The 16,070-nt window shown below is 41.6% G+C and overlaps 1 protein-coding gene across 2 annotated transcripts in view; it reads left to right on the top strand.

Annotated features, from left to right (window-relative positions):
- Window positions 1-16,070, top strand: part of LOC122789777 (consortin-like) — a 1,146,861-nt gene that overhangs the window by 200,836 nt on the left and 929,955 nt on the right. For both annotated transcript variants that reach the window (XM_044057227.1, XM_044057220.1), the window contains one exon: window positions 1,053-1,493. In XM_044057227.1, coding sequence (XP_043913162.1) covers window positions 1,100-1,493 — 394 coding nt within the window. In that variant the 5' untranslated portion in view covers window positions 1,053-1,099. The remainder of the gene's footprint in view (window positions 1-1,052; window positions 1,494-16,070) is intronic.

Genomic DNA, 16,070 nt, shown 5'->3' with positions numbered 1-16,070 from the left:
TACTTTTTCTGTGTAGCTCACATAATGAAATTATTAAAAGCTACTCCATTTGTTAGCAGTCTACACTTTACTTTTATGCTGCTGGTGAAAGCAGAATACACCAAAGCTGCTTAGAATGTGGTATTTAGCATTGTAAATCAAACCACTGTTAATTTAGCTAGTACAACAAAATTATTAAAAGCTACTCCATTTGTTAGCACTGTATTAGGAGTCCACTACTAGGGACAGCAGAATGCATGAAAGCATAATGCTCTGTCCAGAATGTGGTATTTTATAATATAGACTAAAGTCACTATAACTTTATTACGCATAAAACTAATCAGCTTCTGTTTATAGATTATAAATTTCATGGCACACATTCAGCTACTAACCATTTGCAAAGTGCTGTTTGGAGAAACAGTACTCTGTCCTTTGAGGAGAAAGTGTTAATTTGTCACCAGTCTTTTGAAAGTTCATTAATGTTTAGAATGCCATGCATAAAATGTATGTTAGCTGGAGGTAGGCAGGGTGTTTGTGGTGAAGCTGTTACATTATTTCCATGTGGAGACTGCTGTAGATACTCTGTAGTATGTGAACTTGTAGATTTATAACTCATCAGAGGATGGATTTAAACTGCTACTTTTTACTGTTCAAGTTCAGTAGAATTCCTGGCTTATTCCGCTTCCCATGCTTTGACTAAGTGAGAATTTTGAAGGCTGGTAATTTGTGAACTTCTAGTAATTGACATTTCCATGGTGTTGGTGGAATGTCGAGTACAGAGGTAAAAGTCAAAGTACAGTCTTAATTTAGATTTTATTTAAGTATAAAAGCAAGATACAGAGCTCTACTTCCAGTAGAACTTCAGTGTGTACAACACAAAATGTAACTCATATTAGTTGTAGCTTTAATGTACTAGTATGGTGCACACTTTTTAATTTGGTAATGCATAGTTTAGCAAGAAATATTTTTCTAGAACATTCTTACTTTCTTCAGACGCTTCAGTGGAGTTCTGTCTGAAATGGACAGTTAATTTTTTTTGTTTTTGTTTTTTTCTTGTTCAATTTTGCCCTTAGAATCCTGTGCAGTCATACAAGCTTCATGACCAAGCTGAAGTCAGCTAATGGATGAGAAAGAAAGACATGAAAATGGGGTTGAGCCGTGTGATGGAGGACATTCTTCGAAAACAGTGGAAAGTGGAAGTTCTCTAGATATTCCTGAAGTTTCAGATGAAAATGAAAATCAAATTTGTAATGTTAAAGTCGAGGCTGTGGCTGGTGGCAGAAACATGAGCGGACCATCAGAAGAGGTTGAGGACAGTGTTAATAATAATAGGACTAGTCAGTGTTCAAATGGTGGGACAGTGATTTTCAGCTCTGGAAAAAATTATAAGGAAGCAGTTAGTGATGAGACCACCAGGACTGCTGATACTAATAGTAACGTGATGGAAGAGCCTGTTTCTTTAAATACAAATGAAACGCCTTCAGAAAGTAGACAAGACTGTAGACACACATCAGGTAAGATTTTAAAACTTTTTTCCAGATGTGCTATTTGAGTTCTCTTAATGTTTTACTTGTTGCTGAATTATCTGCGGTGTACTTCAGCAGTAGAAAATGAGGGAACATAGACTCTGCTCCTCATGCAATGCAGAAAAAAAATGTAACTATGCACTTTCATTTGTTTTTTCACTCTGAAAGTTACGTTCACACTATATTGAGTTAGCAGTTTCTGAAACATGATACACCTTATGTGCCATGGTCTTACATTGTCAGTACAAGGATTCTGTCTTGTTGTTCATATAGCAGGGGAAGGAGAGTAGTAGTTTGACATTTTGTTGATCTGTTTTGTGTAACAAAGTATCTTGTACTACATCATCTTCCAGTGTCAGTTTGTTTTTCAGCAAGTCTGATAACTGTTTTTCTTCCTCAAGGGAGATGTTCCATCTGAACCATAGCAGCTCTTGCTCACTCTTGTAATTGGGGTGCCATAGCTTGAAGTGGTGGTGATACAATGAAAATTTAATTACTACTGTCCTGAATTTAGATTTTTAACTTCAAAATTTGCTGCTTCTTGCCCTGAAGGTAGTTGTGCTATTTTCATTATATCATCAAGCCCTGCTTCATCAGTGGGACAGTTCAGTAAACTCTTGGAATCCAAAAGTGATTAAATGACAGCTCTGATTGAAGTGGGGGGCAAACTCCCCCATGCAGGAAACTTTGCCTTCCTGCATTCCCTTAATAAGTATAATCATTTCCGAGGTCACATCATCTTGAGGGGGAAGTGCATTTCCCCAGTCTCCTCTCCTGGTTTTGCTGATTCCTCGGGTGTATCTCCTGATTGCCAGATCTCTTCATTGCTCTTGCCAAGTTGTCCCTAGTGTATTCTGAGCAGGAGGTGCTCCCCCACCCCCCCAAAAAAATTCTCATACAATTAACCTTATGGTGCTCATTTGAAACACTTGGGGAGCAGGGGATCCCATTGGAGGCATAAATATGGCAATTGGAGCTATCATGTAAGTCGCACCCTGTTAACTTTTCCAGGCCCTTTCATCCCTCCCAGTGTGCTGATGTTTGCAGTTTAGCGGGGTGGGCCTTGAGCAGTGGCTTAAGAATTTGCCCACCCTGAGCCCTTAGAGCAGCCAGCCTGCTAGACCTGTTACACACCCATCCTGATTTATCTCACTTTGAGCGCCAACCATTGCCAGAATTAAGCAAGAACTACATTCAGCATGCTCCTTTCTCCCAAGATAGGCTTGCCTCTACATCCTAGTGCGGTCAAGCACATGAGTTGATAATTGAATAATGGTCACCTGGGCCTTAATCAGGACATTATCCCTCAACTGTACCTCTGGATCAGGTTGAAGGGGAAGGACAGTTTTGATGAAGTGTACTGTCAAAGAAATGGGAGCCATGAAACCACCAATTATTATTTTTTTTTGCTTAGGATAGAATGGACAAAAAGTACTTGTGTATTGGTAATAATATATATTCAAAATATGTACATTAAGATATCCTTTGTCACCACTGCAGTCATAAATTTAGGGATCTCTGCCACAGGAGGAGTCCACTGTCTGACCAGACTTTCAGAGCTTGGCCCCTTTTCTCTTATGACAGCACTATGTCTGTTTCCTTCCAGATGTCTCAGTGTCTTGTATAAAGGGAGAAGTATTGGCATTCATGTTAAGTTCTTTCTTGTCATGTGAGTCAATCAGAGAAGCAAACTTTCAGGTGAATTGTACATACACAGATCTATCTACATTTATGTATGCATACATATGTGTGTGTGTGTGTGTGTGTGTGTGTGTGTGTGTGTGTGTGTGTGTGTGTTTATATGTATGCACACACACACACAATGGGGTTTTGCTGTTTAAACTTTTTTTTTCTTTTTAGTACATGACTTAAAGTTTAGGAAGTCCTAGTTATGTCTGTTTGGGGATCTTGATATTTTCAAGTGGAGTTTTGGGAATACTACCCTAGCAGTGTATTCCTATAAAAGACAGATAAACTTCAAGATTGATTTGACCTATGTATTTATTGTATAGGTCTTGAGTACAGTATATACACGTGCTCTATTTGCAAGTTTTCAGGCCAACACTTATTAAAGCTAGAAGAGACACCATCCTGGCACAGCTAAATAAAAATAAACTTATGGCTTTTATCTTTTAGTCCTCCATGTCCTCAGAGAGCAGTTGCTTTGACGGTGCATTGCATAAGCTGCAGTTTAGGTCCTAGATGTCAGTATCGTCTGCAGTACCCTCAAAGTTAGAGGACGCCGGTAATTTAGTGGTGCTTGAATAATTAATAATCCTGGCATCTTTTCAGTTGCCTACCTCTGGCATACGTCTAAGGAGGCTGTCATGTAAGGCAACCATTGCTTGTTGTAACAAACCAAATGCATTTATCTCTTCTAAGATGAAGAAAGCTCACTGCCATTGGAAAACAATCTCTTGATTAAACAAGGTGGGGGAGAGATTGCCTCTGTTAATCATCTGTGAAGATGACTATGCATTGGCAGCCCAGGGCAAAGATAACCAGGCAGATGTCTGAGAATGGAATAGAGGAAGCCCAAAGTGGTTTATATGTCTCCCCCATCTGCACCTTGCTATGACTGGTTTTCATTGGTTTATGATTTATTTGAGTTTTCTCTGAGGATGGCAGTCTGAGCACAACAGACCTTCTACTTTGGGGGAGTGTTCCCCCAAAAGGAGTATGACCTCCCTGCCCATATTGGAAAGACGTAGGCCAGATTCTGACTCTGAATAAAAATAAACTAATTACTTTCATATAAAAGGCCTCCATGTTCTCAAAGAGAAGATGCCCTGTTGCGAGGATGATGCTGATCCAAGATTACAGCTCACAAGTGCCCACATTTCTGGACTATATTGGCAGTACTATAGAAAGTTTAGCTTCAGACTCTGCTCTAGAGCTTCTCACCTTTGATGGGAACTTAGCCTGATGAGGGACCTTTTCAAATGGCAAGCCTCCGAGGCATCAAGTGCAGAAAAGACGGCCTTGGTTCTGGTGGGCTATGATCTCCAAAATGGTAGCAGTACCACAAGTGCAGGTGGCCTTACTGGATGTCTTTCATCATAGTTGTCAGGACCCTGATTCTCAGCTATCAGCCTTAAAGAGGCCAGATACATTTTTCAGTGTCCGAGGGCCACACTCCTTTCTGTACAAAAACATGATGGCTGACCTTGTGTCCCTTTCCCTTGCAGATACTAAAGGAACACAACTCACCTTGGGAGGAATAGCCTACCCTATGACAAAGAAAGTAGGTTCCTATATGCATGCGGCAAGAAGACATACACATCCTCTATGCTGGCTTTTAGAGCTCTAAATTGCCAAGCTCACATACTGAAGTTTCAGGAGCATGTCTTAAAGAAAATGTTGAAAATTGTAATTCAGAAAAGGAAGACTATATGGGAGCATTAACTCCAGACTGCCATCCAGCTGGGTAAACAGTATTGAATGTACCTATGATGCTGCATGTGTTATGTTTAGAGAAGCTGACACTGAGACTTTGTTCAGGAGAGACACATTTCTGCATGTGTAGGCCATTGCAGAGGATATTACGCAAGAGCCATTAAATGCACCATTTCAACGAATACTCTTACTTGGTCCACAGGCATATGAAATTATTAGAAAACTGTAAGGAAAAGTGAGAGTAATGGATTCATTGAGACATGTCCTACCCTCCCCTTCCCAAATGCAGTAGGAATTTCTATATCCAGTGAGGACCTTTTTATAGAGAACAAACATAAGCAACCCACAGAAGGTGGCCCTTTCCAGAAAACAACTAGCAAAAGGATAAGGGTAGGCAATGAGGTCAACCAAGCTTCAGCCATCCCAGAGGCCAGCTATGGTTACTTCAAGCCCACTTGCCCTGGCACCATTACCTAGTACCCCACCTAGACGTACAAGGATTGGATAGACAGTTCAAGAAAATGAGTGCTGGGTATCATTTAAGGAGGTACCACCTGTAATTCAAGGGCAGACCTATAGGCAGAGGAATCACAAGGATCCCAAGAGAGCAAAATATCTCATAGTACTCCTTCTGCAACTAATGCAGGAATAGCGAACCATAGAAGTGATGCCTGAGGAACAGGAAGGAAAAAGGTTTTACTTTAGAATTTTCCCTGATTCCAACGAAGATTGGTCCATGGAGGCCCATTCTGGGTCTGTCAAAGCTAAACAAATTTCTGTTGGCTCTCAAGTTCAGGAGGCAAACTCTCCAGGCTTTTCTGCCCTTGTTAAACCTCAAGGCTCATTATGGACTTAAAAGATGTCTACCAGACATTTCTTAAAATTTGTACAGTGGATGGCCAATGCCAATTTACCTTCTTGTCCTTTGGCTTGCTTACTCACTGCTAAGAGGGTATTCATCATGTGTCTGGCTCCAGTGATAGCTGAATTGCAGAACAAATGCAATACATATTTACTCATACCTGGATGATAGCTTGCTGTGAGCAGAGGCTCAAAAATCCATCTCATTTGCACAGGATTGTCTGTAGAAGCTAGGGTTCATACTGAACTTTCAAAAGTCAAATCTGCATCTCAGTCAGAAGACAGTGAATCAAGATCTGATGCTAATAGCATACATCCCCACAAAAGACAACTTAGTATTGAACCAATGAAGCAGGACATCATCAGACCCCAAGTAGTGTGCCCTTCACAGATGTTTTTTTTTATTTTTCTTGTTACTGGTCATGGTGGGTTCCAGAGATGGACCTGTTTGCATCCCCCCTAGAATAATTGGCTCAGAATGTTTGCAAGTTTGAACTATGGATACCGTCTTTGTGAACTGGAGGGGCAGATTCCTTTATGTATTCAAACCCCTGTCAATAATCTCAAGGATGACCAAGAAGAGTGACAAGGAAAAACAAAGCATGAGCAGTGTTAAAAAATAATCTAAAAAAGAAACAATGAGGCTGTAGCAGTTTCCGGAGTGGTTGTCCACCCAAAGGTAACAGTTCCTTGCAGAATCGTCAGCACCTTGACCCTTCATCAGGTGAAGAGCAGCAGACTCCTTGAGAACTTGCTCAACTGTTTGCTCTTGGGGCACTTGTGGGCTGCTTGTCAGTCTCTGTGGCTGGTTGAAATGCAAGATAGATTTGGACAGTTATAGCGAGAAAGTACAACATTCTCTTTCGTACACTTACAGTATCTTCCCTTTCTTGATGTCTCAACTTATCTGAAGAATGCAGCCAAAAAAGAGGAGTTAAACCTAGTGCAAAAAAAAAAAAAGTGTCATCCTAAAGGTCTCGGTGAACCAGACAGGATCAGGATGTTTGTGCAGATTTTGTTTAGTTTTGAAAAAAACCAAGGACCTCAGGCTGATTTTAGATTTCAGAAGCCTAAACAATTTTTCCCAAAACAAAAATTCAGGATGGTTGTGTTCTTTTTTCAGCTTGTGAAGAAGAGTTTGGATGTGCTGTTTTATCTCCAAGCGCTTACTTACCTATAAAGATCACAACATGAATCCTGGAGATTTGTCTCACTGTCAATTTCATGCTCTTCCATCTGGACTTAGCTTAGCCTTCAGAGTGTTTAAACATGTATGGCTGTGTTCTGAGTGAACCAAAGTGTTTACTTCTTTTGTTCCAGTCCTTGGAAGTAACAGTGAACACTGTGATGGCAAAGGTGTGGATGTTGCAGATTCTCACATTTATTGGTTGTAGTCTAGACTCTTTATCCTGCATTAGGTTATTTCCAATTCAGCAGGCATTCTCTCATCTTCTTCATCCAGACATAGTTTCAGCAGCCTTCACCATAAAACTGTGGAATTAATAGCAGCTATTGTTTAGTTGGTCCATCATGTCAGATTTCGTATGGGTGGGGGTTTTATAGTGGACTGTTAAACCTCAGTCATCTCATCATTCAGGCCTGTTCTCAGAGCAGGTAAGGAATTCCAGAGCTTGTAAGGCATATCTATACTGATGGTTACCTAGTCCCAGTCTGGTTGTGGGAAACTGCTTTCATGTCACCATGGATTCCTCAGGCCTAGAGTGGGGAGTATTGTAAAGGGTGGACAGTCCATGGTGTCTAGTTGGAGTCAAAGGCTAGCTTTGTACATCAGTGTTTTGGAGATTACATTGTGCATACTCAGTTTGCCGGCCTTTCAGAACTCCCATTCTCTAGATGCACTTTTGATTCGTACTGATAGCATAGCCATTGTTTGGTACATAAGCAGGGTGGAATTCATTCATGTACCTTGTATTGAGAAGCCTTGACAGTACAGGAATGGCCTATGCAAATCAGCTGTTTTCTGATAGTCACCTATATTCTTGGGAAAGACATTTCTATTGCAAACAGGCTCACCCATTGTTGGCTGATGCAACAGGAGAGGTCTCTCTTCTTATCAGTGGCATTGAAGTTTTTCCATTATTATTGAAGCCTTGCTGTGACCTATGTGCATCCCTTACAAGCACCAAATGCAGCAGCTTTTGCTTCCTGATCTCCCATTTGGGGAAGTAGCACAGAGATGCTCTTGTCCCAGCATGGTCCCATGGACTCAGAAAGGTAAACATAAGTCCAAAATCATTATAATAGCTCCATCTTGGCCTCATCAGATGTGGTTTCATCTGCTTTGGCTTCATGTTTTGGGGAAGCCTCTGTATCCGAGTCCTTTCAGATCCCTGCTAACTCATCCATTTGGCAAGCTTTATCTGTATATACTCACTGCCTACTTCTAGTCACATGATTACTCCATTTTCGTTGATTACCAGGGATGCTACGTATCCTCCTAGGGTTGTCCAGATTCTTCCTTCTGTCCAGAGGCCTAATACAAGAAAAAGCTGTAAAAGTAAATGGAAAAGTTTCTATTTGGGTACTTCTAATTGATTAAATCCATTATCAGGGCCCATGCTTGCTGTGTTGGATTACCTGTCCCAAGTTTTTGATACGGGCCTTAACTACATTTTACTCTGTTTCAGGGTCCGTATTTGGCTATTTCAAGTTTCTTTTGAGGTTCTACAACACTACTTTCAGTTTCTTAAAAGCCTGTACGGCATCCCCAGGGTAACTTTCCAAATCAGACTTACATTCAAGAACCCCTACTGTACCCTTGGGACTTGTATTTTTTTGTTTGATAAGTTAATGCTGCCTCCTTTAGACACAGCATTTAAAGCTGGCCTCAAACATTTGTCCTGAAAAACTATTTCTGTTTACCCTGACACAAGTATAGTTTATACATTTACAGCTGCAGCTAACTGTGAAACCAAGAATTTGATATACCTAGCTAGCTGCATCTATTGTAAAAAAAAAAAGTAATGTTGGCAAAACGAATAGATGACTAAGGGAATACATAATGGACCATCTTTATTGTGTAAGGATAGGTCTCAGATATCGTGCCATTGCCAAACATTTGTTAGAACATGGAGAGTCACATAGTTTTACATTCTTAGTTATGGAGACTAGTAAAGATAGTCCCAGACAAGGGGACAAGGTTAATATAGAATTTGTTGAACTGAGATGGATTTTTTAAGTTAAGCTCACACTTGGGACATGGACTCAATAAATATGCATCTATGAAACCTGTTTTGAAAACAAGGCTGAACAGGTGATTTTTCAATGTCTTTTTTTCTTTTGCTTTGTTTTCATAAGTGTTTTGTTTACAACTGAAATTTCTTGCTGTGTATGCAGTAGCTTAGCAATTTGTGATATGCCTGAAAAGGAGAAGGCTGGAAAGGTGTTTTTGTCTTTTTTTGTTTTGTTTTCATAAGTGTTTTATTTATTTGCAGCTGAAGCTTTTTGCTTTGCATACAGTAGCTCAGCAACTTGTAACATACTTGAATCTCATTGGTAAAAAAATGCAAATTTACTTGATAGTTAGTATTTAAATGTTAGTTTAGTGTTTGCAATTGTGGTCTGATGAAGCTTTACAGCGAAAGCGCTAACCTTGTTTTATAATAAACTACGCTTCTTTTCTTCGATTATTGGTCTGTGATATTACAACATGGACTGCTGCTACTACTGTTCCACCTTGGGTATTATTTGCTATTGGCATTTTATGATACACTGAAAGGAAAGCATTTACACTGCTTCTACACCTCTGCTGTGTTTCTGCTGGGATTTTTGGTGACTGTTGAATATTTCTTACATTATTCCCAAGTAGTTAATTGCCAGGCATCTTCTCTTTTTTGCTTCATATATATACTGTGTGGTTGGGCCACGGTGGCACGGCGGTAGCATTGTTACCTCACAACAAGAGGTTCTCCCGTTCGGCTTGGCTTGGGAGTGCCTTCTGTGTGGAGTCTACATGTCCTCCCCGCGGTTGGGTACCGTTCGAAAAGACATGCGTGCGTAAATGGGCTTGCCTTCGTTGAAGGTTGGGCATCGAGCTGGCACCTCGGCATTTCGTAAAATTCTACTGCCAATCATTAGCAGACCGGAGTTCCGCTGTGGCGACCCCTTACCAGGAAAAAGCCAAAAGACAGACAACAACAACAACATATATACTGTGTGGTTGGCCCTGTTAAGTTTGGGTGAAGGTTTTAATTCTGATGTTGAACTTGGATGTAATCCACAGAGAGGGACAAATGTTGAGAAATGACCGACTGTCTAATTTTGTTTGTATGAAGAATAACCCACTTCTTATTGAGCAGTTATCTGTTGAGACAGTGGAAAGTGACGATGGTGAGATGGTGAGTGTGGTTGATGAAGTGTAAAGACAACCTAAGACTGTTAGAAAATGATTTATATCAACTTAAGCAGTTGCAATGCCAACATTTTCATATGGAGGCTTGTTGTAAGCTTAAAATTATGCCTAGGGGGCTGCGTATCCTAAAGAGGCCAACTTATGGGGACATGCACCCTGATTTGTTGGCAAAATGGCAGAAAATCAATTTGGATAGCAGATTTTTATATATGCAACTGCTTATTGATTATTTTAAACTGATGGAACACAATTTATGTCTCAGTATTCAGTGACAACAGGAAGAGTTGTATGCTCTAGCAGAGGATGATAAAGTGGACGTCAGTATTTGTGAACTTATTGATCAAGTAGGTGCTTATGAGAGAAAACTGACAACAAAAGAAAAAGAAGGTTCAAAGAGACATGAGAGATTTTCAGTATAATTATGTTTTTACTTGGCTCAAGGAAAGCTCACCAGAAAATAATGCTAAACAATTGAGTGAAGCAGTCTAGGATGATGGTGAGGGAGCCAGTGATGCATCTGTTATGGTGGCTCCCAACCATAATGAGAATATTTCCACTACCAAGACCACTGTATCAGTTTATGGTACACCACAGGAGGGCAGGCTGTCTGAAAATGAGGTTGTTCAGCAAGCTGATAAGGTTGACATAGTACCTGTTGTTCACCCTAAAACAACTGCTTCTAATGATGGGCAGGTTTTTCCTATGTTACCCCTTCCCTTTCGAGGAGACAGGAAGGGTGTGAAAACCAGATCCACAATCCAAGAGAAAGCAGTCATTCGAAGAAACCACTTATCCAACCGTAAAAAAAGATGTGGCGAAAGACAGACAACAATTAGTTTGGAATATATGGAATAGAATTTTGTCAGCAGCTGAATATCAGGTCCTTAACAAGTCCTATCTTTTATACCTGCTCAGCAAGCAGACTTGGCTGATATTATTGTTGATTTAAAGCTTCTTTATTAGAAATTTGATGCTTAAGTTAATGTTTAATAAACAGACAGATGTTACTGTAGATATGCATGTATTTAGAAAGGCCAGTGCAGACACACCACAGAACCACATTGTACTAGAACTGTTTAGATGTTCTTCGTTCCACATTGCTGCAGTCCTAACTATTGGGTAGTCCGCTGTCCAGTCGGCCCGAATACCAAAGTATAAGGCTGACGTCGGTCAGGGCGCATTAGACTGACGTCAGTACGTCAGGGTACTAATGCGCATGACCGACGCCATATCCTCAGTCTTTTTTGCCGCATGGTCCGATGCAGAAGCAGTTTTGCGAGTGCAGGTTGGCGTTCTGAAATTTTCTGAAGTCGGAGTTTCAGACCGAATCAAAGTTGGCTAAGTACCCCGGTGGGGAACATTTTGGTTTTTCTTGCCTCAGCATTTAACCGGATGTCAGAAAAAGTGAATAACTGTATTTTGTGGGAAACAGATACCTCATAGGGATTACCATACCTTGTGTATACCTTGTTTAGGGCCTGAGCACGACGTTGTTGGATGCCGCTCTTGTGCTAGATTTAACAAACGCACTATTAAGAGACGGTTAGACTGTGCCAGGTTAGTGTTTGGGAAGCGTTGCAATTATAAAATGCCGTCGGATGCTCCGGCCCGCTTCCAAAAGCGCAAGGACAAAACAGCAAAGCCTAGGGTTGATGAACCGGCAGTCCCAGACGTCGGTTCTTTAGAAGGCTCAGTGGAGCCAGAGGTTTTGCCAGGGGTTTCTTTGGAGTCTCAGGCAGAGACTTTACTGTTACAGGATATGCCTTCTCAGGAGGTAGGCCAGACTGAAGGGGCTTCTCAGGTAACTGTTCTTCCCTCTCTTCCCAAGGTAATTAGAGCCTCTCCTTCTGTTTCCAGAGCTTCTTTGAGAGGTAGGCCAAGTTTAGCTTCAGTGGGGGCTTCTCCTAGCACTTCAGGTTCTGTGCCTAAGAAACATATGCTTAAAATGGCAGAAGATTTGATTACTATGATTAGAGGTTCTATGCCCCCTCCTGATAAGAGGCCTAGGGTGGAACCTGAGTTTGAGAGTTTTGAACAGTGTTCAGAGGCTTCTGAGTCTTCTAGTGAAGATTTGCAAGAGTATCCTCCTTATTCTGATTCTGATGTGGATGATTCCACTCCTACAGCTTCTCCTCCTGAGGATTTCTCATTTTCAGAGACTCTGCATTCCATGAGGAACACTTTAAATGGGAAGGCCAGGATTACTCTGATTCCAGGAAAAGGCTTAGGAATTCTTGTTTTACCCCAGCATAGGCCCTTAGCTATACCTCCTGTGTTGAATGTGGTGGAAGATGTTTTTGCAGAGGCTTCCCTGAATCCTGATTCTTTGCCTCCTGCTCCTGTTAAACCTGATAGGTACTATAGGGTGCCTGAAGCTCATAAGTATCTTTTAGGAGTCCTAGGGCAGACCCGAAACTGTTTCTCAGGGACCTAAAGGTGTTAAGGCCTCTGTTGTTAAAAACCCTGTTCCCACTGATAAAGAGGCAAGGGCTTTGGATAGATGGGGAAAGAAAGTGTATACTTCTTCCACTTTAGCCATGAGGGCGTTGAATTGTCAGTTTCACATGCTAAAATATCAAAATTATCTCCTTTCACAATTGAAATCTAAGGTGGATGCTTTGGCGGAAGGTATTGAGTGTAAAGAGTTGCTGGATTTAGTTCATGTGTCTGAACAAGTGGGTAAGCATTCTTTGCAATGTGGTTTTGATGCTGTACAGGCCTCCTCGAGGGTGGCTGCCACTAGTTCTGTTCTTCGCAGGCATGCCTGGTTGAGGGATCAGAATTTAGCTGAGCATGTTAAGACAAGGATTTTGGATGCTCCTTTACAGTCTGATGTGTTGTTTGGTTCACCTGTGGAAGCAGTTTTAAAGAAAATGGAGGACAAAGCTAAGTCTATGCAAACTGTTAAAGATTTTGCAGGTGCAGCCACCGCAGTTTAGTAGAAATTGGCCTACTAAGGGATGGACATATCCTGCTTATGATTCCCAGTCTAGGGGTAGGTCTAGACGTGGTAGGGGCAGAGCTCAAGGTTCTTTTAGGCCTAGAACAGGAGTTCACCTGCTCAGACTTCTGGTGAGGGCAGGGTCAGTCCTTTCGTAAACAGACCCAATGACCTGCCTTTTCAGCTGCCAGTAGATTCTCGCCTGGCAGCTCCTTTAGGAGGAAGACTGTCTCTTTTCAAAGAAAATTGGGATTTAATTACTCAAGACAGATGGGTGTTGGATATCATTCACCACGGTTACAGGTTTTATTTCCATACATTGCCCCTTTCAAAGGCATGCCAGACGCTCCTCCTCCACAACGGACAGAGGCTCACAAGCAAATTTCTCTGTTACTCCAAATAGGGGCCATTCAGCCAGTCCCTGTATCAGAAAGGGGCCTAGGATTTTATTCTCGCCTGTTCCTAGTACCAAAGAAGGGGAACACGTGGAGACCAATTTTGGATTTATCTATCCTCAACACTTATCTGGACATTCCCAAGTTCAAGATGTTGACGTTACAACAGCTTTTTACCTCTGCTGGGCAAAGATCACTGGATGGTAACTTTAGATCTCAAGGAAGCTTACCTTCATGTGCCTATAAGACTAAGTTGCAGGAAGTATCTGCGTTTTCGAGCTGGAAATTCTCATTATCAGTTCTCTGCATTGCCCTTTGGCTTATCTACTGCCCAGAGTATTCACAAAGGTTCTGGCTCCAGTGATAGCTTACTTCAGGCTACAAGGAATTCAAATCTATCCTTACTTGGACGATTGCCTGATTCTGGCTCAAGAAAAGGAAGACCTTCTACAGCATCTGGAATATGTTATAGCAGTGCTAAGATGCCTAGGGTATTCTGTGAACGAAATAAAGTCCAGTCTAGTACCCTCTCAAGACATGTGCTTTCTGGGTGTGAGACTGAATACAGCAGCCCAGATGGCCTTTTTAACCCCGGACAAACAACAGAGTCTATTCTTTTACTTCCATCAACTATCTCATCAGTCCGTGCTGACTGCAAGGACAGTCCTTCAAGCATTAGGGTTCATGGCATCTTGTATTCTGGTGCTTCCCAATGCCAAACTGCATATGAGGAAGCTGCAATGGTATCTCAAAATGTATGGACACAGCACTGCCAGGATTTGGACACTGTCATTCAAATAATACCTTGCCTTCAAAAAGAATTTTTGTGGTGGGCTCAGGAATGTCACCTAAACAAGGGACTCTCTGTGACCCGGCCAGAGGCGAGTCAGATTTTAACGACAGATGCCTCGGACATTGCTTGGGGAGCTCATCTAAATGGAAAGTGGATACAAGACAAGTGGCCTGCCAGACTACAGCATCTACATATCAACATGAAGGAGATGTTAGCAGTCCAGTTTGCATTAATGGCTTTCAAGGAGTTACTTCTTCCAGGGCAGGTGTTGATTCTAACAGACAACACAACTGTCATGTGGTACATCAACAAACAAGGGGGAACACATTCTTATCCTCTATGCAGGCAAGCAATGATTTTATGGAGACTAAGCTCAGCTTGCAACTAACTCTTCAGGCAAGGTTTCTGCCGAGCACAGAACTCCTTAGCAGATGTGTTAAGCAGACAAATCATGGATCCCCACAGTGGAAACTGGATCTTCATGTATTTCAGAAATTGACAGTGTCCTGGGGAACTCCAGACATAGATCTGTTCGCTTCTCCACTGAACCACCAGCTGCCAAAGTTTTGCACAAAGGGGTTTCATCGCACAGCTTGGAAAGTGGATGCTCTTTCTTTCAGTTGGAAAATCTTCATGTGTATGCCTTTCCACCTCTGCCTCTTCTTCCAAAGGTGCTCTTAAAGATCAGACAAGACAAGCCAAGGATGATTTTAATAGCTCCAGATTGGCCTCGGCAACACTGGTACCCACTACTAAGGAGTCTGGTAAGGAAGCCTCCATGGCCTTTACCTTTGATTCCACATCTGTTATCTCAGAAGGACGGTCATCTGCTCAATGTCAAGTTCCACTCTCTTCATCTAACAGCCTGGCATATTCTGTGTTGAAACACAGCAGGTCTCAACTTCCTCAACAAGTTTTAAATGTGATTATGGAAGCTAGAAGACCTAGTACAAGGAAAGTGTATGCAGAAAAATGGAAGAGATTTTTATTTTGGAGTACAGCAAAGAATTTGGAGATTTCTGAGCCTAATTTGAGTGTGGCTCTTCAATATCTTACTGAGTTATTGGACAAAGGTTTGTCCTTCTCTTCCATTAAGATTCATGCTGCAGCAATTTCAGCTCACTATGATTGTGACCCACCATTGTTTTCGCATCCTTTGTTCAAGCAGTTTCTTAGAGGGGCAAAGAATATAAGACCCCCACGTAGAGCTCCTACTCCTGCTTGGGATCTCAATTTTGTGTTGGAAAAACTTACTCTACAACCTTTTGAGCCTGCAGCTACTGCTGAATTGAAATACTTGTCATGGAAGACTGCTTTTCTGTTGGCTATTACTTCTGCAAGAAGGGTGTCTGAGTTGCAGGCCCTTATGGCAGTAGAGCCCTTTTGATTTTCCATAAGGATAGGGTATCCCACGTACTAATCCTTCTTTATGCCTAAGGTGGTTTCTAGTGTGGCTTTAAACCAAACTATTCATTTGCCTACTTTTTATGCAGACCCCCAAAATAAAGGGGAAAAGATTTTGCACACTTTAGATGTGCACAGGCAATTGCGTTATTATTTGAGCAGGACTAAGGATTTTAGGCAGTCTCAGCAGTTGTTTGTTTCTTTGCTTTGAGTTCAGGGCAAGCCTGTGTCAAAACAAACTATTTCTAGGTGGATTGGGTTTTGCATTGCATTTGGTATTCCCATCATGGCAAGGAGATTCCAGCTGGGATTAGGCCTCATTCCACTAGGGCTACTGCCACTTCAACAGCATTTCTAAGGGGTGGCAACTAAGGGGGCTATTTTGCAAGGCATGTTGTCAGCT

This window comes from Protopterus annectens, chromosome 1.part2 (assembly GCF_019279795.1).
Source record: "Protopterus annectens isolate FY-2018-M chromosome 1.part2, PAN1.0, whole genome shotgun sequence".
Taxonomy (NCBI): domain Eukaryota; kingdom Metazoa; phylum Chordata; order Ceratodontiformes; family Protopteridae; genus Protopterus; species Protopterus annectens.
The sequence above is the reverse complement of the archived record's forward strand: the minus strand, read 5'-3'. Positions and strand labels throughout refer to the sequence as shown.